General features: G+C 41.3%; 1 protein-coding gene and 2 long non-coding RNA genes across 7 annotated transcripts in view; 1 reads left to right on the forward strand and 2 right to left on the reverse strand.

The window, feature by feature from the left end:
* The window catches only part of FAM81B (family with sequence similarity 81 member B), a 29,088-nt gene extending 18,287 nt beyond the window's left edge, over window positions 1–10,801 (reverse strand). The window contains exons 1-4 of one of the 5 annotated variants that reach the window (XM_083703320.1): window positions 10,639–10,801; window positions 8,304–8,481; window positions 4,619–4,689; window positions 170–283 (exon numbers count right to left, since the gene is read on the reverse strand). In XM_083703320.1, the coding sequence (XP_083559446.1) occupies window positions 170–195 (26 nt within the window). In that variant the 5' untranslated portion in view covers window positions 196–283; window positions 4,619–4,689; window positions 8,304–8,481; window positions 10,639–10,801. Of the gene's footprint in view, window positions 1–169; window positions 284–4,087; window positions 4,202–4,618; window positions 4,690–8,303; window positions 8,482–9,788; window positions 9,968–10,050; window positions 10,070–10,638 lie in introns of those variants that run through there. The other 4 variants (XM_083703321.1, XM_083703318.1, XM_083703317.1 and 1 more) reach the window with 4 other exon arrangements.
* Window positions 10,802–12,741: 1,940 nt separating this feature from the next.
* Window positions 12,742–16,936, forward strand: LOC310827394. The gene is made up of 3 exons (XR_014556341.1): window positions 12,742–13,821; window positions 15,363–15,501; window positions 16,264–16,936. It is a non-coding gene; the product is annotated as an uncharacterized lncRNA (long non-coding RNA).
* LOC310827384 lies at window positions 15,665–19,877 on the reverse strand. Its single transcript, XR_014556324.1, has 2 exons — window positions 17,660–19,877; window positions 15,665–17,504 (listed from the first exon to the last, which is right to left on the reverse strand). It is a non-coding gene; the product is annotated as an uncharacterized lncRNA (long non-coding RNA).
* Window positions 19,878–20,651: the final 774 nt, after the last annotated feature.

The raw sequence follows: 20,651 nt of genomic DNA on the forward strand, positions 1-20,651 counted from the left end.
TTTCCCTTGAAGAAAGCTCAAGAACCCTGAGCAATCCTTCCCAAAAAAGCTCAACAACTTCTGGCAATCTCCCCCCATTTCCTTAAATTTGAGTCCCCCAAAATAGGGGGGGTGTTATACATGGGGGTGTGTTATACATGGGAAAATACGGTACTTTGAAGACACCCACCCTCCACTTTGGCCTGCCATCATCATAGGAATATAGGAAGCTGCCTCAGTTGAAGTCAGAGCATTGCCAGTGTTCAAGTTAGCTTAGGCTGGATCTACATCAATTGTAAAAATGCTGTGAAAAATAAAAACGTAAGAAATCTGTCAATGCAATTTTCTATTGATGACGGATCACTGCTCTACAGCAGCCTCTGGTGTCACATTTTTATAACACATTTTAAATGTTTTAACTGACCATTGTAGATTTGCCCTTAGTTTTGTCTACATGGACTGTCAGTGCCTTTCCAGGATTTCAGACAGTGATGTCTCCCAATCCTTCCTGGAGATGCCAGGGATTGAACCTGGGACTCACCTGCATACGAAAGAGACGCTCTACCACTAAGCTATAACGTTTCCTCATGTACCTCCTGGGAGTTACATGTGTGGAGTCCCCTGACATTGCCAGCTATCAGAATAGAATTGACACACAGTCAGCCTCTCTTGCTTTCTGGCTACATAAACTAACCTGGCAAATTGTGGGCAAAGACAGATCACAAATAAAAAGTGGTCTTGTTGCTGGTAGGAGTTGTCCAGCAGATTTTGGGACAAGGACTGGCATATCTTATCTTGCCTCTAGCAAAGGATACACTTAAAAAGGAGGGCTACACACTGGTGCTGGAAAGATCAAACCCTAACTTTGAATTTATTATTTAACAATTAAAAACAAGAGGTATTAGAAATTTCTTAAAGAAAATACTTGAAAATTAGAATAGAAAACTATTTTGAAAATGTCTACCAAAAAAAAAATGCATTTTTAAAAAGCCATTCCAGCAAGTAATGTTACAAATTTTAGATCACCTGGGCTTGATACTTTGACAGCAGAATTTTGCATTATAAAACATCCATAACATTTGTGTTATGTCCAGATCTTGAGCTGAAACAATTAATGCTAGGAGCTGTAATAAAAATGCAGAGTCGGTCTGCTGGCGTGACTTCAAATTGACAGTAGCAGTGCCAAATCACATTAATTTTTCAGGGGATCAGTCCATATGGAATAGAGTATCCATCTCTGGCTCCAGCTCCAAAATCTTAATGGCTGAAGAATGAATGGCTCTAGCAGTTTCATCAGAGCATGTCCCAGTTGCCATAAGACAAATTATTTACACCCACATTTGTTAGAGGCAAGAGCTGAGTGCAGAGGGGGGCCAAAGATGGTCAAACTACCCTAGAAGAAGCAGGACATGCTCCCCACCAGAGGCACTACCCCTCCCCTAACGCCCCATACACCTTTGGTCCCCACTCTACATTCAGCTGTCACCTGTGGCTCCTAGAAGCTGTCAGCATGTGATAGCATCCACATCCTGGGAAATTATTATTACTGGTCAGCTAAACCAGGTGTGGGCAGCTGATGGGTTTAAAGGCTCAGTGAGTTGGGGACTTGTTACCCCCTGCATGTGAAGAGAGGCTCCAGTGGATGGAGCGGACAAGATCAATAGTGCATCTGCACGTGCTGTAGAGGGAAATGAGGGGCAGATGGGGCTTGCTAAGCTGGGAAGGTAGCCCACCCAGGAGGAAAAGTCTGGCCTTAAACTTCCACTGCCTTTTGCCTATACTCATTTGTGAGAAAGGCTTTGGGAGTAACCACTGAGAAATAATCTCTATCTGCTGCCATTCAGGACATCTTAGGGAAAAGGAAAGACAGAGGAGTAAACCCTACACAGTTCCAGAGTGGAGTCCCTAAGGCGGTTGGATGGCATCTTTTGTGCCTCCTTCCAGCAACTCCTGCAGCTAAGTTGGTGTAAAATGTACTATTTTGTTTTCTTTTGGATTACATCAGAGAGGCCTAGAAGGGGTCTTGTCGTCTGGGCAGCCCAGGACTTCCATATACACTGCCCAGGCTTGCTCCCTAGAGAGGTCGCTTCAGTGCTGCTAATGCAGCAAAAACAACGTGGGAGGCAGCAGCTACAAGTTATAAGCTCAACCAGACAGGGATAAGGTACCAGCACTGCAGGTTGCCTTTGTCAGTGGGAGAGAGATCATTGTGTCTCACTGGTCAGCTACTGCCCATCTTAAGCCAGGCAGACCCCGTCAATATAGTGCTGACTTGCCACTGTCGACCTGCTTCAATGGGTATGTGTAGTTTAGAGTATAACTTGACAAGCAGACTGAACCACTGCACCAGGCAACAAAAAAACTATCTTGGGCCTAGCAAGCTGGAATGTCAGGACCATGTATCCCGGCTTGTCCAACCGACCTGGTGCAGGTTAATGACTCATGGAAGACAGCCATCATTGACCCTGAGCAGAAAACGCTCAACATTCTGTCTGTGATAGAACCACCGATTAAGGGCTCAGAATGCTTGCTCTCTTTCTGTCTCTTAACCACCTCTAGTGTGGTTAACATCTTGAGCATTTACGCTCCCACCATGTGCTCTGACATACAGATCAAAAATCAGTTCTAGGGGGAACTAGACCAGACTGTCTGGATAGTCCCAGCCTGCAAACACCTATTCCTGCTGGGAGATTTCAATGCCAGAGTTGTGGGTTGTCATCACACATGGGACAACTGCACAGGCCACTTTGGTATTGGCAGAATGAGAACAGACAAATTGAACTGTGTCAGGTCACATGGCACGTGGGTGACGCTGTGGTCTAAACCACTGAGCCTCTTGGGCTTGCTGATCAGAAGGTCGGCAGTTCAAATCTCCATGACGGGGTGAACTCCCGTTGCTCTGTCCCAGTTCCTGCTAACCTAGTAGTTTGAAAGCACACCAGTGCAAGTAGATAAATAGGTACCGCTGCAGCGGGGAAGGTAAACGGTGTTTCCATGCACTCTGGTTTCCATCATGGCGTTCGGTTGTGCCAGAAGCAGTTTAGTCATGCTGGCCACATGACCCGGAAAGCTGTCTGTGAACAAATGCCGGCTCCCTCAGCCTGAAAGCGAAATGAGTGCCGCAACCCCATAGTTGCCTTTGACTGGACTTAACCGTCCAGAGGTCCTTAACCTTTTACCTTTATTGCTGACTGTAATACAGATCACTCCCTGGTGGTGAGAAAGATCCTTCTCCAGCCAACGAGAACCCATAGCACAAAGCAGGAAGTGTAGAGCCTTGAAACAACACTGCCAGGACAGTAATGCCTAAACTTTGTAAACACTGATTCCGTCAAACAAGCACAACTGAAGTACCCTAGAGACAGTGCCAGAGTAAGGTGGGACCACATCGAAGAGGCAACCTGCAATACAGCTATGTCCTCTTTTGGCAAAAGTGAGCAACAGATCCCCAGCTGGTTTGAGGCTCAAATCTGAAAAGTGGAATGAAAATAAGTTTGAATTCACCCCCATTGTCTCTCGAGACAGACGGATGCCAACAACATTAGAGGCAACAAATATAAACAAGAAATAATTTGGACTTAGAAATGTCCATGTCATGAGCCTTACAACATGCACCTAACTGCTTCATTCCCAGCAGATTCCATGGGCTCAAGGACATGATTTCCAGAGCACTGAAATTCTGCCAAATAGTTGCATATCTCTTTTCCAGCACTGCTTTCCTCCCAGAGCTGAAGTAAATAAATGCAGCTGAGTCTCCTCCAACACGGGCAAAGGGGATCTGTCTTTCACAGATAGAAACCAAATCAGATCCTTGTATCGTATAAACACAGTGAACCCAAACATAGCCAAACTAGCTAATACTTCATTCCTTTGGAAAATGCTGGTTACTCTTACTACCTGTGTTTGTACTAATTATATTTCTTATGATAAATGTGACAGCAGGTGTCAGAGTGACTGGTTGCAGGAACCCATACATGAAACACGGATAAATTATTTATGCTTGTTGACCTTGTGAAATTTGTATCTGAGAAGAATGTAAATGATAACCTACTGCAATGACCTTGCTTCCTGAGAAACAGCAGCCTGTGGAAATGTGTGAGGTTTGTACCTTTAGCTCAGCTCAGCTTGTTTTTCTCTGGCTTTCACTACTTTTTATCAGGAACTATGCTATGATTAATTTCTAGCTGTGCCATCATGAATGCTTCAAGGTTGTTCTTAAAACCTGCAAAGGGGGTTTTCTTTGACTTCAAAAATTCAAATTTTAGTTCAGCTATACTATACTATAAAAAACGCTTTTTATTTCTACTATGGCATCTCACATTGCCAAAAGAGTATCAGAACCTGCAGAGAGATTTATGGAACTTTTGTTTGCTTGCTTTTTAAGTGAGCCATTCTGAAAAGTGGGATATAAATAATTGTCTATAAAGAATTTGTACATCAACTAGTTAAAACAAAGTTAAGGAAAATATCTGCAATATGAACAAAAGACAGATTTTGCATATTGAATGTTGTCAACAGCTCTTAGCAATGTCACATTCTTTAGTAATGATGAACATCATCACAAAGTCTTGTTTGCCTTAACAATTTATGTCAAATGAATGGTATCTTAAATGATGGAAATCCTAGATGACTAACTTACTTGTCAAGGTATTTAATCGGCTCAGTTGTGTTCTCTGTTGACATCTTTATTTGAAGTAGTATCTGTAAGACCTTTACAAGGGCAAGAAAACATTATTAATCATGAGCTTCAGATGAACTAATCAAACCAACTACAGCCCACTTATAGGACAATATAACCTCCATTTACTAAACGGCTTGCAGAAATGCCAACAGTGTCAGTTAATCTAATGTCCACATAAACAAAGAGTTTGCTTTCATATATGGAGGATGCACTCAGTTATTCATTTAGCCTTTATTGGCATAATTTAGACAATAAAATCATAAAAGAGGGGGGGGGGAATCCATAAAACATTGGTAATCTAGACACACTGAAAAAAAATACTCAATAGCCACCATTAAATAACTGTTAAGTAGTTTAAAATTTGACTTTAAAAAATCTCGGCTAATTATCCTGACACAATCTCAATAGTTTGGGAATATCACCCCTCAACAGACATTGGATGACAAATTCTTTGCAAGTAGATACTTTAAGCTTTAAAGGAGTCACCAGTAGGTTTCTCCGAAGTGTGTTGAAGAGATGGCAGCCCATAATTATATGGTATATTGTATCTTGTGTATTCATACCACAAGAGCAAAGTCTATTCTGGAAGGGTATTTTTTGGAACCTTCCAGACAGTACAAATGAGAGGAATGCATTTGAATGGGCTAACATAAAAACTCTATGATACAAAGGGGTTTCTAAATTATAAAAATAGTTGGGCACAAACCTAAGTAAGCAGATGAGCATACAGATGGGCTTAGTGTTATGTATTCCGTGGTCTGTGTTTGCCTGAGCTTGAGTCTGGATTAAGAATTCTGAGTTCCTGTGTTCTGATTCAATACATGATATCCAATCACAGAACCTTTCAGGAATTGGGCCTCGGCCATTGGCCCTTAAACTCTGAGTCAAGATTTGCAGCTTGGAAGTTTAGACAGCCAATCACGTTGGGAGTAGGAGTGGCCCAGGCCTTCAGAAATGTATATAAGCAGTTGCTTTGTCCCTGTTGTTCAGCTCTGTAGTTCAATAAAGATTCTTGCTGTTATCACCTACACTTCACTTAGTGCGGTAAAGTTTTATAAATTCGTGATCTAACAGCCTCTGCTTAATGAGAGAGAAAATGCGTAACTCATCCAGTAAGAGGAGAGAATGCATTGCAATCTCTATTTGTTTGAGTTTAAAGGTAATTAGTATGCAAAATTGTAACAAACTGACATCAAACAAAATCACCCCATCAGGCATGACAAATTAAGAAACAACCATGGGAATGTTGGCAAAAATACAATAGACAGAATGCCAGAGACCATGGAAAATGAACAAGTGTAAACAGCTAGGTCACATCTGCCTTCCCTGTCCTTTGGGACTTATCCACCCACAGGCCATGTCACCCAAGCCTCTGAGGGATGACCAAGTAGTAGAGCATCTGCTTTGCATGCAGAAGAAGGTCCCTGGCTCAGACTTCAGCATCTCTAGGTAGGGCTGGGAGATATCGTCTGATATCCTGATATCCTTGTCTGAAATCCTGGAGAGATGCTTCCACTCAATGTAGAAAGATGATACTGAGGTAGCTGGACCAGTTGGTCTGGCTCAGCATCATACAGCTTCCTATGTTTCTATTCACTCCCATTCTTTCTGAATGTGGCATGTGATAATAGATTCCCCTGTACAAAACCTAGCTAATAAAAATATATTAGGAACCTGCACTTTGGAACTCCCCGCCTATTGCAACAAAGCACTTGCCTTTGCTAGAGTCTTTTTGGGCACCTGCTAAAAGCATTCTTCTTTAGGCAAGCATACCTAGATGCTTAGAAAGTTGAAGTAATTTTAATCTTAATATTTTAGCTTTTGTATGTTTTAAAGTAGGATTGTTAATTTTTCTTGATTTTACTGCTGTGGGGTTTTTTGTTTTTTGTTTTTGGTTTTGTAAACCACTTTGCAGGTTTTTAAAAAATAAATTTTATTAAATAAACAATAAATATAAATAAAATAACACAAGCCAAAACACAATCCATCCTGTAGATTTAAGTATCTGTCCATAGTCGCCTACTTGTTAACAGAGGCCCAGAATCCACATTCCTTTGTAAGAAAATATGAAATAACGTAAAACCATTTTTTGCAGACAAAAAATAAATAAATGTTTGTGGGGGGGGGGTGACAAGAAATTTTCCGCACCAGGTACCACCTGACCTTCCTACGCCTTTGTTTACATGTATAAGGTCCTGAATTCAATCCCTGGAAGGTAGGACTCGAAACAATGGTTTCAAGTTACAAGAAAGGAAATTCCGACTAAACATGAGGAAGAACTTTCTGACAGAGCTGTTCTCAGTGGAAAGGTCTTCCTCAGGAGGTGGTGGGCTCTCCTTCCTTGGAAGTTTTTAAGCAGAGCTTGGATAACCACCTGCCACGGATGCTTTAGTTGAGATTTCTGCATTGCAGGGGGTTGAACTAGATGACCCTTGGAGTCCCATCCAACTATGATTCTATGTCCGGTTCAAAGAGTCAGGTTGCAGGTGATGAGGAAAACCCCCACCTCAGACTAGTCTGGAGAGCCAATATCGTTTTGAGTAGGCAGAACTGGAGAGATGAAATAATAGTCTGGCAGGTTGCTATTTTCCCAGAGGGAAAATTCTTGTGCAGCACTAAATTGTCCTATGAAATGGCTTTTTCTCTCCCCCCTCCCCCAGCCTTCCTCTGTGCAATTTTGCTCAGTGATGCAGTACTGAAGTAATAGTTAATTCATTACCGTAATTCAGAATGCTGCTACTAAAAGCAGCTTTTTCCTCCTCCTGCTATGATCATACCACTCACACAGCTATGATCTCTATACCAGCTCCTGGCTTTCAAGATCAACCCTAAGTGCTCCCTCTTCACATTTAAAGCTCTCTGCCCCTGACTATATCTCTGTGTACATGTCCCCTTATCCCCCTCTGTTCTTTCCACTCCACATTGGCTCACTTGGCTTATGAAGCTCTGTAGGTCCCTTTCACACACTTCAATGCTGTTACCTATGGTTCAGGTAATCCCTTTGCCTTTGTATCCAATTAAGCTATGCTTCTTGTCCCTCCATAAAACCCACTACCCTCAGCAAAGCCTTTTCTGAATTCTGCCTTCATATCTGATGTCAGAAGGAGACTGGGGCTGTCCTATGCCAGCTCCCTTAGTGAGGAAATTTGTCCCCCATAGCTAGCTATCTCTTTCCCATCCTCTTCACTTAAAAATAATAATCAGGAAGCCTGTTTCCCAGACACCTTTGGATAAATCAAATGCTCCTATGGCACTCTGACATAATTTTATCATATTATGTTAAAGTAAAATATATTGCTTCGTCAAACCCCACCACTGTTGACCAGGGGTTTGGATCACAGCCTAAAATAGCAAGTTTTCTTGTCTATGTGCTAAACCAAACTGCAGTGCCTAGCATACTGTAATTAATAACTGCTAATATTTCTATTATCAGATATTCTGTTCTTTATTAGATACTATTCCTAGTAGTGATACATAAAAAGATTTGATGATAGAGAACAAAAACATAATTCAGTTATATCTGAATGATATTTATGGAAGAAACCTAAACTAATGAACACAACAGAACCTAAAATTAATTAAATAGCATGATTACAAATATCACAAAGATTCCAAGAAGCAGAAAACACCTTAAATGGATTACCTGAGACTTAAGATGGTATAACTCTCTTCACTGAACAGTAGGTGCTCAGCAGCTTTTTGCTTAGGCGATTCGACTGTTGTTCAACTCTGAAAGATGCTTAGAATCAGCATTGCTGTTTCCCCGGTGATGCCTTGAGGTCAACATTCCATTTCCATGACTCATGACAGAACTTGGAAACCTGTATTAGTAAAAAATAGTGCTACAGTAATCTTTAACTTACAAAACAGTATTTGAATTAGTATGTACGATAATGGCTGCATGGGGTTGAGCAGAGAATCAAAAATGCCCTTTAGTACTATTAGATATGTCAACCCAGGTTCCTTGTTTATCCATACAGAAATGAACTATGATACTGGCGTGAAGTTTCTCTCTTGGGCTTAGCTATATTCCAAAAGATTATTTAATACCCTCTCAATAAGATTTAATGTGCTCTGGATTTTCCACATGGTTGCTCTTTTTAAAGAATTGGCACCACTCTTCCCAATAAATGCATGCAAATTGCTTCATGGGGCTTCTATTAGAATGCTTGTTTGCATTTTCAGGGAGAAAGGCTGTACTTCAATTGATTGTTTATTTCCACAGGTTCTGTGTTCTCAAAAACTCATATCACTGTCCCATTGGAGAGACAGAATAGCTTTTATTAGGGAGAAAAATTGTATCATGAGTGCTCTTCAAATGACCACGTTGTTTGATTTCACCCCCGGAGGCACAATCCAATGTTTCTCAAGACAGATGGGTGTCAACAAAAACAACAAAATACACCAGCAATATAATTCATAAATATTATTCAGAGTACATTAAGTTGTAGTTAATGCTTATTGTACATTCATTTCTGCTTTAACTTGATTCTAATAATCAGTGTATTCTCCTGCCTCATAAATATCTGAAGCATGTTAACTTGTTCTTTACGGCTATCTGCCAAATTTTTCTAAGTCACTCAGAAAAAACAGATAGGGTATTTTGCTAATAATGCTCTGGCTTTCAATCATAAGTTGCTGACAGATTCGTGTTTTCTTTTTGCATTGCCTTTTAAATAACCCATAAGAATGACTAACTGTCATAAAAGACACTTATTCATAATCCTGACTTTTTTTTGCTTTTGTTTTACCAATATAGTTTCGCTCTCCATCATATGTGAAAAAAGGATTGGCAACTCCGTAAATTTCCCGAGCAATTTGCGCACACTTTCTGCAATACAAAATGTTGTAGATGTGTTCTTTCTTTGAGATGCTCGAAGCACATCAAAACTACATAATATAATTCCACCATTCTTCAGTAACAAGCATATTCAAATCCCTTGGGAGAAGTAATCCAATTACTTAGGAATACAGAACTGGAAGAAAATCAGGGAAATTGCTCCACTTATAATTTTATTATATTATGCAAAGAGCAAAAGTAAACATACACAATATCATGGCATTGGGGGCTGCTTCATAAGGGTAAATGGGGCACTGCCCCCACCAACCCCAGCATCTCCTTACTTGCCTGCTTTCTTTCTTACAACCAGCCAGGTGGTAGCTCTGCCTGTCATTGGCTGTGACTTCACCTATGGTTGCCTTCTGTCTTGTCATTCCCAATGGGCACCACCAGCCACTCCTGTATAATGGCATGGTATGATTTCTTTACATATCACATTTTGGCCCAAAGGCCGCCTAGGAGCTAAGCTGCATATTAATAATAAAAAAGACATGTACAGAATACAGTCAACAAAATAAATCACAACAATATGAAGTCACAAAATACCCACCAGTCACTAGGATATGTGTTCCTGAGCTGCATTCGTCCTCTTGCCACATATATAGAATATAGATATTTTAATAAATCAATAATAAATACAGTGGCGTAGCGTGGGGGGTGCAGGGGGGGGCGGCCGCATCGGGCGCAACATCTGGGGGTTAGGGTTAGGGTGCGCAAATCTACGGGTTAGGGAGCACAAATCCACGGGTTAGGGGGTGCAAATTACTTGCCTTGCCCCGGGTGCTGACAACCCACGCTACGCCACTGAATAAATACAGGTTTGGTTTTTCAGGCAGTGGATTATAATTATAAGCTCTTCTGAATACCACCACAACCTTTAAAGGCCTGCGAGTGCACCCCATCTTTGATCATCAGAACAGAGCTGTAAAACTAGCATTTTATCCCAAGTCTGACAGGTTCTCTCTGCCTTTAACCAGCCCTATTAGTAGTCTCAATCCCACAGCACCTGACTCCAAGTAACAATCCCAGAGAAAACGCTGCTTCTAACCCAAACCCAGAACTCATTACTGTTGTAGTCATTTGTTCCTCGTTTGCCTAGCAGCTTGCTAAAAATGTCAAAAAGATAAACTATCAGTACCTGGTGGGAAACTTCTTGGAGGAGCTACTGTGCTTCGTTTTGGGTGAAAATCAAAAAACAAAAGCCCTAGAAGATGGATTCTCCCCTCCCCCCTCTTCATTTCTCATGAAGAGCAGCAGCAGGCAGCTCCAGGAAACTTCGCACTCTTGTCACCAAGATACTTTTGTTTACTTCTGTCTCCAGGCAACTAGAACGCCAACTTTCAGACAGGGAAATGTGCAGCAAAGCTATGGGCTGTGCGCTTTACACTGAAAACTGGATTTAACATTTAAATCTGCTTGTTTTAATTTCTGTACCTTACCTTTTGATCTGAAGGGGTGTCATTTATCTCTTGCAAAGTGGAAATAGCCTCCTTAGTCGAAGGCCAGAGTAATCATCAAAATAGCCACCCACCTATTACCGCATCTGGTATAAAGCGGTGATTTATTTATTTTTACAGGATTAAAGCAGATGAATATTTAGAATTAGCCAAATTGACAGATATAATAAGACAAAAACCAAAAAGTGGAGTGAAAAGGGAATGGGATTGCCTAAATGAATACCTTAAAAGCCAAGGTTCGAGGACAGAAATCTGGCTGAGTCTGGAATAACCTTGTGAAGTGAAAGGATAAGAAAGTGGGATTTATATCTAGATGCTAGGATAGAGATGATAAGGAAAACAGGAAGACATAATGAGAGGTAAAGGAGGTGCTGTGGGATTGGTGGAAGTCAATGTTTGTTTTTCTTTTTAGTGTTTATATTATTAACTTGTAAGATATGGATTTGGGGTTTTTTGTATGCTGGTTTTTGTATATTGCGTATTGTTATTTTTTTATATTTTTTGTGGTGTTGTTGTGTGGAAAATACTAATAACATTTATTATTAAAAAAACAGGTGCTGTAAGTTCAGAGGAAGAAATTGCACACATTTAAAAACAAACAAACAAACAAACCACCTCTTTAGCACTGTTATGTTCCCTGACAGGACTCCTCAACCTTTAACAACTGTGCAACAGGCAGAAATTCAATAGGTGCAGATTTTCCCACTTTGGATATATAAAGGTAAAGGGACCCCTGACCATTAGGTCCAGTCGTGGCCAACTCATCTCGCTTTATTGGCCGAGGGAGCCGGTGTACAGCTTCCAGGTCATGTGGCCAGCATGATTAAGCCGCTTCTGGCGAACCAGAGCAGTGCACGGAAACACCATTTACCTTCCTGCCGGAGTGGTACCTATTTATCTACTTGCACTGGCGTGCTTTCGAACTGCTAGGTTGGCAGGAGCAGGGACCGAGAAACGGGAGCTCACCCTGTCGCGGGGATTCGAACTGCCGACGCTTTGATCGGCAAGTCCTGGGCTCTGTGGTTTAACCCACAGCGCCACCCGCGCCCCTGAATATATGGATATATTCCATATATTTCTGAATATATTTGGATATATAGTGATGGGGAAAACTACAGCTGTTAAATTTGTGCATGATGATGACACAAAAAGCCTGTCAGAACAAAAGGTGACCAAGACCGCATACAAACCACACATTTAAAGGACATTTCCGCTTCAGGAAACCTGGGAGCTGTCGTTTACCTCTAACACAACTGCAATTTCCAGTACCCTAAACAAGCTACTGTTCCCAGGATTCTCTGGGACAAAAAAATGTGTTTTTAATGTACTGTACATGCTGTCTAGGTTTCAGCCTCTTTATGTTTTTGCACCCTGCTTTTCCTTCAAGTATCTCAGAGCAGCATTTAGGCTGAAAGTAACATTGACTGCCCCAAATCTTCCATGGAGTTTTACAGGCCCCATGTGAGCCAGATGAGGATTCTCACACAGGATATTGCAGGCATGGAGACAGTGGACTCAGCTATACAGTTGCAAATAAAGTGGTACCTCGGGTTAAGTACTTAATTCGTTCTGGAGATCCGTACTTAACCTGAAACTGTTCTTAATCTGAAGCACCACTTTAGCTAATGGGGCCTCCTGCTGCTGCCACGCCGCTGGAGCACGATTTCTGTTCTCATCCTGAAGCAAAGTTCTTAACCTGAAGCACTATTTCTGGGTTAGCGGAGTCTGTAACCTGAAGCGTATGTAACCTGAAGTGTATGTAACCCGAGGTACCACTGTAAAAAATTTTGAGTGTGTTTTAAGTGCAATATACAATGTGACACTAGGTGGCGCTGGTGAGCCTTATGGAAAATTCAATGTATTTTAAAAACCTCTTTTAAAAAAGCATTTTCAGAACGTTTTTTATATGTGTGTAGATTCCATCAATCTTCATTTTGAAGTAAGCCAGCTGAGAGCCGTTTAGCCCTCTTCTGGGCCTAAAAAGGAAAATGTGGTAAATTACACTTTTTTATGTAATATGGTAACTATCAATTGTTGGGTTATTTTATGTCTAATATATTACTTATATTTATGTATACCAATTATAAAATAAACCATTAAAAAATATGTTGGCCAGCCTCTTTCTTTCATACTTGTCAAAAATGACAATAAGAAAAATATACCATAGTATTTAAGGTCCACTTGCTAAGAGCTAGACAGATGGACTCCTGTGTACCATTGTACCTAAGGAAAGTCACTAGAGGCTTGGCTTTGGTTTGAAAGAGTCACATACTGTTCCTCTTGAGCCTTGTACTTTGAAATCTGATGTGATATATTTAGTCTAGAAATGAACAGATGGGCTGTTTGTACTTGGTACTTTAAATTCCCACAATATTAAAAATGATTGTATAGGTTTTTGACATGGTTTAAGTGAATGATTTCTCATTATATAACGAGAGTGGGATTTTGCCTTTCCACTATTAAGATCTTGTAAATTTTTGGTTAAGAGTTGCTTTTCAGATTGGTTTTTCCCCCCAATTAACTTACATAGCCACTGCTAAACGTTGTGATAATAAACTTATTATCTTATTAAATAAATATTGTGCTCAAGTGTTGCCCTTATAACCCCCCTCTCTTTTTCCAGGCAAGAAGGGAAAACATCCATTTCAACTGCATATGCCCAAATCAAATCCTGTTTTGAGTACCCAGCTTTGTGGTTACCGGTATTTTTGGCTTTCAGTCACTTTGGAAATATCACAAAATATGCACCGTATTGCATAGATGGGGAGCCTGTGGTCTTCCGGATGTTGCTAGACTACAACTTCCATCATCCCTGACCAATAGCTATACTGGGTGACCTAACAACTCCCAGCATCCTTAACAAAGTAGGACTATTTGGGGGACGTCATAACTGTTAAAGTGGTATAAGAATGCTTTAAATGTAATGGTGTGGCAGCTGCCTGTCTCATCTGCTTTTCTTGGGGGCCAGATTCCTTCCACTCTTCCAGCCTTTGCCCTTTTCTTCAGCATTACTACATTTCCAGAAATGTGCAGAGCGGTATCAAGCAAACCAGCCAATACAAGGAAGAAAAGTGTGCAGGCAGCTGGAACAATATACATTGAGAAAAGAGCTGGAAGATATTTTATTAGTCATGCAATCCCTACTAATCTATACTTAAAGTACTTCTAAAACATACATTTCTAGCTTTTGCTCCAATATCTCCCCATAAGGCTACAAAAAAGCACCTTTAGGCAATTTGTTACGTTAATGATATTTTATGAAGAATAGGTTTAAGATCCAAGCCAATAGTTAGCAATATCTGTGCACAGAGTTGCACAGTTCCAATAAATTAAATGTATTTCTTGGAACCGCAACACATTGCTCTGTGCATGGATATTGCTAACTATTAGCTCATATTCCTCCTTTGAATGGAACAGAGTTCACATTCAGGGAACAGGGATTTCCTGCCTCCCCATTCCCTTTGCAACCCCCCTGGAAACCCTGGAAGTCAGCTACTAATGGTTGGTGGGACCATTGAAAATAATGTGTGAAGGGTCAACAGAAATCAGCTGCTGAATGGAGGAACAGCTTAGGATCTGAGCCATTCTCCTGACATCCCTTTTGCCATCATCTTGGACAGGCAGTGTGGTGTTCGTACTATGCCTGGGGAGACCCAGCTTCTAATTCCCTTTCCCTCATGAAGCTAACTCATTGGCCTTGGGACAGTCCCTATCTCCCAGCCTAATCTGTCTCAGAGACTTGATGATAAAGTATGTGTGTATACGGAGAGAAAACAATGCGCGGCACCTTGAGCAAATGGGACAAAAGGAATAAAAGCTTGCATTTCGGTTCCAATTTGGCATGTAAGTGGAATTTATTCGGCTCCCTTTATTGCTGTTTTCATGTAGCTCATAGAAAGCAAATATGCTCATTGTACGCAGTGTATCACTCTGAACAATATATCCTCAAAAGGCTTATTGCTAACAGCAGTAATGCTGATGGAACATTACTTCCAAGCTAGGTTAATCCTAAGAAGATGAGAGCATCTTTTCCCCAATTATTGAGATTATATTCCTGTATTAGGGGAGGATATGTGTAGCAGCAAAATCACAATGGAACTCGCAACAGAATAATCCAAAATGCTGAAAAAATAAGTGCTCTGCAGCACAATAACTCAGTTATGGAACTCTGAAGAACGCATTAGGGATAAAAATACAATCCTGTAGTTCTGAAAGCTAATGGAATTTTAAACAAAAATGTTTTTCCATGCCCCAAAAACCTGTTGGGTATTCTTTTGAATAAGATCCCATTAGTAAATAAATTATAGATGCTTTGATGAATGTTTAATCCAATTTGCACACATACACCCCCAATGTCATAGGCTTTGTATATGTCTTCTAACCCTTTGTATCATTTCTCCTACAGGTTCTGGAACATATACTTTGTCCAGGGAGAAGTAAGGTCAAATCCCTCCTCACTGGGTGTCTGTGGGGCAGGCACTTTATGACGATAAAGTGGGGTAAACTCTATCCATGAATGCTGCCCTGAATGCTTTGAAAGATGGGTGAGATATATTAGTAGTAGCAGCAGTAATAATAAATAATAAGCACTTTTCTAAGGATTGTTACCTGTTGGGGAATGAAATGTGAGAATTGTAGATATACTGCAATTTCTGTGTTAATTTTCCATGGTAGTTTCCAAAAAGTTTGGGTAAACAGATAAAACACCATATTTTAAAGCAGCATTTTCAAAGTGCCGCTCAGTTTATTTTACCACTAGCTCTACAGGACTGAGAAACAGACTGACTGCATGAGCAAACCAAGTTGTTGCCGGAGAGACTGCAATATTTCTATAGGCATCAATAAAAGTACCTTATAATCTCAGGATCCTTTTGCAGTGCTGCAAGGTGATAGAACATAGCATGAGACCATGGGGTGCAGCTCTCTGTATAGTACAGCCAGTTTGGCGTGTCAAGATAGTTTTGAGGAGCACCTCTAGATGACATGAAAAGCTTCCTTTGTTCTGAGCTGGAAGAAGGAAGAGTTGTGAACTCAGCCTACTGGGCCCTGACTGAGGTGGGGAAACACTGCATGCTGAAGTAACCCACATATCTGGAACAGGATGGAGAACAATGACTGCAGAAATCAAATCTGTTTAGAGGTGCTCTAACAATTGTTTCAAGATGCTATTGTGCTTATGTCCTGCTTCCAGGCTTCTGGCTTCTTACAGGAATCTGGTTAGCCACTGAAAGACAGGATGCTAAACTAGATGGGATTTGCTTTTTGTGGGGTTTTTGGTCTGCTTTAGCTTGGCTCTTCTTTTGCAGAGATTGCTTACGAAGTGAAGGATTAAAAGTCAAATTATCTGCAGCTCATCTTCTGCCAGCTACTACTAGGAAGGGGGATAAAGTCTATGGTTGAACCCTTTGTGGCCTGTTAGAAGTCATTCAAAACCTTCACTGCTGGAAACTGTAGAAAATGTTTCTGCATTTATCTTTCTTTTATGTGGTGTGAAGTGTACATCCATTCTACCCCATGACACAGCCAGTGATGGGGGAGCAGGTTAGTGGTACCAAGGACTCTGCAAAGTTAACATATGAAGTTGCCCTAATTATCTTGCATAGAAAATGAACGCCAACAATCAGCAGGTGGCACAATTGCTGCCTCCTTCATTAACTCATTTCTGTCAACCTAACCAGGAGGCAAAGGATAGTGTCACATGAGGTTTAAAGTAGCTCTACTGTTCTTGGTATGTTAACAACTATTGTGGGTGTTAACATAAATTGCCTGTGAGAGACTCCAAGGCAATTTATGTCCAATGTGTGAAAATACCCAAAGCTTTTTTTAAAGCTCTGTTTTCTTCTTCTGCTCTTAAAAAAAAGTGCTGCTGACTCTTGAAATAGAACATCATGCAATTCTTTCGTCACTCCTCTCTCCAACTTAAAATCAAGAGCGAAAGTCTTTTCGAAAACTGTTTTAACTGCATCAGGATTCGTTTTTTCCAATATACTTCCATTTATAGTTCTAGCTTGAATCTCTATAGAGTACCTGTTTCTTGAAAATCATTATATGTAAGAAGTGTGAAATGTTAACTGAATTGGAAATATGAAAATTATGTGCAGATTTCCTAGACAATGTTATGCTTAAAATTATATGGTTGTATTTTAAATGATGAACAGTATGACCCAAGATTCATTTACCAACTACTGTAAACCAAGAACTAGCATTGTAGGAGGCAACTTTAACATATTAGAACTCTTGTCTACCACTTACGGTAATTAAATTATGCAATCAGGAAACAGGTACTATGTTGCAGCTTGGGGGGATTTGGAAGGAAATTAGCATAGGAAGCAGCTCCTAACCAAAATGGCACTCCATTAGTTGTATCACACCAGGGACTTCAATTGCACTGAAACCCTGTTGTAACAAGTCAGTGTGATGGGTGCATTGTGGAAGTTGTTAGGACACCTTTGCTGCAGTCAAATTCTGAACTTCTTGCCTTGCTCTTGAACTCCTGAACCATGGCTCTTGAGGCTCGTGTCTGCTTCTGCTAAGCCTAAGTAAATATCTCTTGCCAGTGGCGTAGCGTGGGTTGTCAGCACCCGGGGCAAGGCAAGTAATTTGCACCCCCTAACCCGTGGATTTGCGCCCCCTAACCCTAACCCCCAGATGTTGCGCCCTGTGCGGCCGGCCCCCCCTGCACCCCCCACGCTACGCCACTGCCTCTTGCTCACTTACAAGTAAGAGACTCTGCTTGTGTGTTTTGGGGTGGGAGCCAGGACACCCTGAACAATTTAGCATTGTCAGTAAACATAGCCAACTCACTGCTCATCCCTAACTACTGAAAGTTTATAAACAAGTTTTAAAAGCACAGGCCCAAAAACCAATCCTTGGGGGATTCTACTTCCTACATCTCTCCAGAGAACAGTCCATATATTCCTATTCCCTGCTTCCGGATACTTAACCAATTCCTGGTCCACAAGAGCACTTCTCCTTCTATTTCATGACTGCTAAGCTTGCTCAGGGAACTCATTTCTAACTGAACTGTCCATTTATCCATTTTAATCTGTTTTACTATCTTAACTTTTGTATGTTTTAAAGTATGGTTGTGCTCTGATGAAGATAAAAACTTAGCCCTAAGTTTAAAAAGAATTTCTAGCTTGCCTTAGCTAGGGTTGCCATATGTCCGGGATTTAACCAGCGAAAATAGCATCCGGGGCAAATTTTGGGAAATTGGGAAAATGTCCAGGATTTTGAAGTTGATTGCTCAGTAACCTTGGTTTTTATTTTTATTTAAAAAAGGCTCAACAGCTTTTCCATCCTGAATTTCACTTCTAGAACTATGGCAACCCCACCTTAGCAAAACAGCAGCAGTCCGGACACTTGCCTGGATACCTCCTCAGAATGCCTCACTCTGAGGCGGGACCCCTCTTGGCCCTTCCTCAGTGTGAGGTGGACAGCCTCACAGATTCCTCAAAGGCTTTATGGTGGCATCAAGGCTGCCGCAGCAGGTGAGACAAGCTTGCTTGCCTCAAGAGGGGCAATTTCCCACTCTTGCCACCTGAGTCAAGTGTCTCAGCTTGCCTCATTATACCACCAGTCCTGTCTTTGGGCATGCTAGCTCATCATAAAAGTAGGGAAACACATTTCTCTCGTATTTTGGGGAGGCATTTGGGTGAGTAAAGTGCTTTTCTTCTTACCATTCCCTGCCGTTACACAAACTAGCACGTTCTGACCCTATAGCTACTTGCAAAGCTAATACTGATTTTTGCCTTTTGGCTACCCAATTTGTATTATAGTTCTGCCTCCATTTTGCTATTCAACATGGAACAGCACAAAAAGTCAGTTGGGAAGTGAGCAGCACATTCAAAATGGGTAATAAGCTATGCTTTGCTAAACCACCTATCCTGAATCAAATCAGGAGGGATAAGCTCTGTAGATACACCACCCCTGCTTCTCTATCCCCACTAATTGAGTTGGTGTTTCACTTTAACGGCGGGTGGGCTCTCTGAGGTGCAGTTAGCTGTCCTCTTAGTTCCTATTAATAGGGAATGCTTTCAGAGACTCGCAGCTTCAGTTGGGAAGAGCACATCATATGAGCATACTGCTGGAGGCAGAGAATGTGAGTCAAAAGCTCCCGTAGCAGAAAAGTCCACAGTTCTGGGGATTTCAGTCAAATTAGTTTTACAAGAAGTCACTTGCTTGAAATTTCCGAGCCTTTCCTTTCATGCAGTAGAATCCATTTGCAAAATCCTAGTATTTATTGCGAGCAAATAAAACCTCAGATGGCCTAAGGCCCCTGTAAAAAAAACAAACAAACACACACACAGCTGGAGAGGGCTTTGCATTGCAGCGGCTCAAGGCAGTCATGCGGAACAGGTTGGAGATCCAAGACTGGGCACATTTCTGTGCAATGAAAGAGAATATGACATTTGTGCTACTATAAATAGAACATGCCTTTTTGGTCTAAATTAAAATGCTGAGCATCCATTTCTTCCCAACCCCCAGGTGAAAAGGCAAACATAATCTCAGTAGAATCTGGTATCTACAAGTTGATGATAAAAAGTATAGTATTTTCATTATGACTCATTGTTCCTAAATGTGATTGCAGCGGGGGGGGGGGGGCGGTGCTGAGGGCAGAATAGCATGATGTAACATTTGATAAGTCATTTGGGAATCATATAACCCGTTTGCATCACCGGACAAGAGAAAGTAGGCTTTGGATGTGACAGAGGGACTGGCCTGAAACATGAACTTGCCTCTTCTTTCTCTCTCTCTTCACTCCGTTCTCAAAACACCACTGGCTGCATTGACAGATGGCTGGAACTGCAGCTGCTGAACCAGCAGAAGAGCTTCCTTCGTTTTCCATTGCAGGCAGCTTCTGCATAGGAAACTAGAGCTCTCAGGTGAGACAGTGATGAGGGACCGACTGCACGCTATTTCAATATTGTGATTAGAAACCATATCTTTTATATATATATATATATATATATATGCAGGTTTTGGTGTCCTCGGGTGTCTTCCCGTGTAAAAGTTGGGGTGTCTAGGCGACGTTTCGACGAGGTCTCACTCGTCGAAACGTCGCCTAGACACCCCAACTTTTACACGGGAAGACACCCGAGGACACCAAAACCTGCATTCCTGTACCCGTGAAAATTCTACGAAAGCATATATATATATATATATATATATATATATATATTACAAAGTGGGGGTGGGACAATTATCAGAATTCCATCCCGTTTCCCCACTGAATTGGGCTTTTAAAAATACATATAAAAATCTGCATGATTTGATCCTCTGGTTTCTGCAGTAATAGTCCAATGCTCTGTCTAGGATGCCCCACTTTTCTCTTGGTCAGAGTACTGAAATAAACTGAGCCTGCTATCCAATATGGTACAGGATCCTGCTATCCAATATGTTACAGGATCCAATATGCTATCCAGAGGGCAGCTTTTGCTAAGTTGTTTCAGCAAAGGTTGTTGAAAATTACCTGGTTCCAGTGGACCTGCTTTGGGTTGTCAAAACACCACTTGCAGAGCAATGTTTCTGAGGACTGGCCCTATCATTAGGCAGAGTGAAATGCATGTGTCAGGTCACAGAGACAGAGGGGTGTTGATTCCCCTGGCCATTCCTCTTGAGCTGCTCCCATCCTCCCAACCTGGTGCCCCAGCAGTGCCGGTTCTTGCATCTTGCTATCCTTTGCAGCCTGTCT

The sequence above is a fragment of the Podarcis gaigeae genome (assembly GCF_964106915.1).
Source record: "Podarcis gaigeae genome assembly, chromosome: 11".
Lineage (NCBI taxonomy): Eukaryota > Metazoa > Chordata > Lepidosauria > Squamata > Lacertidae > Podarcis > Podarcis gaigeae.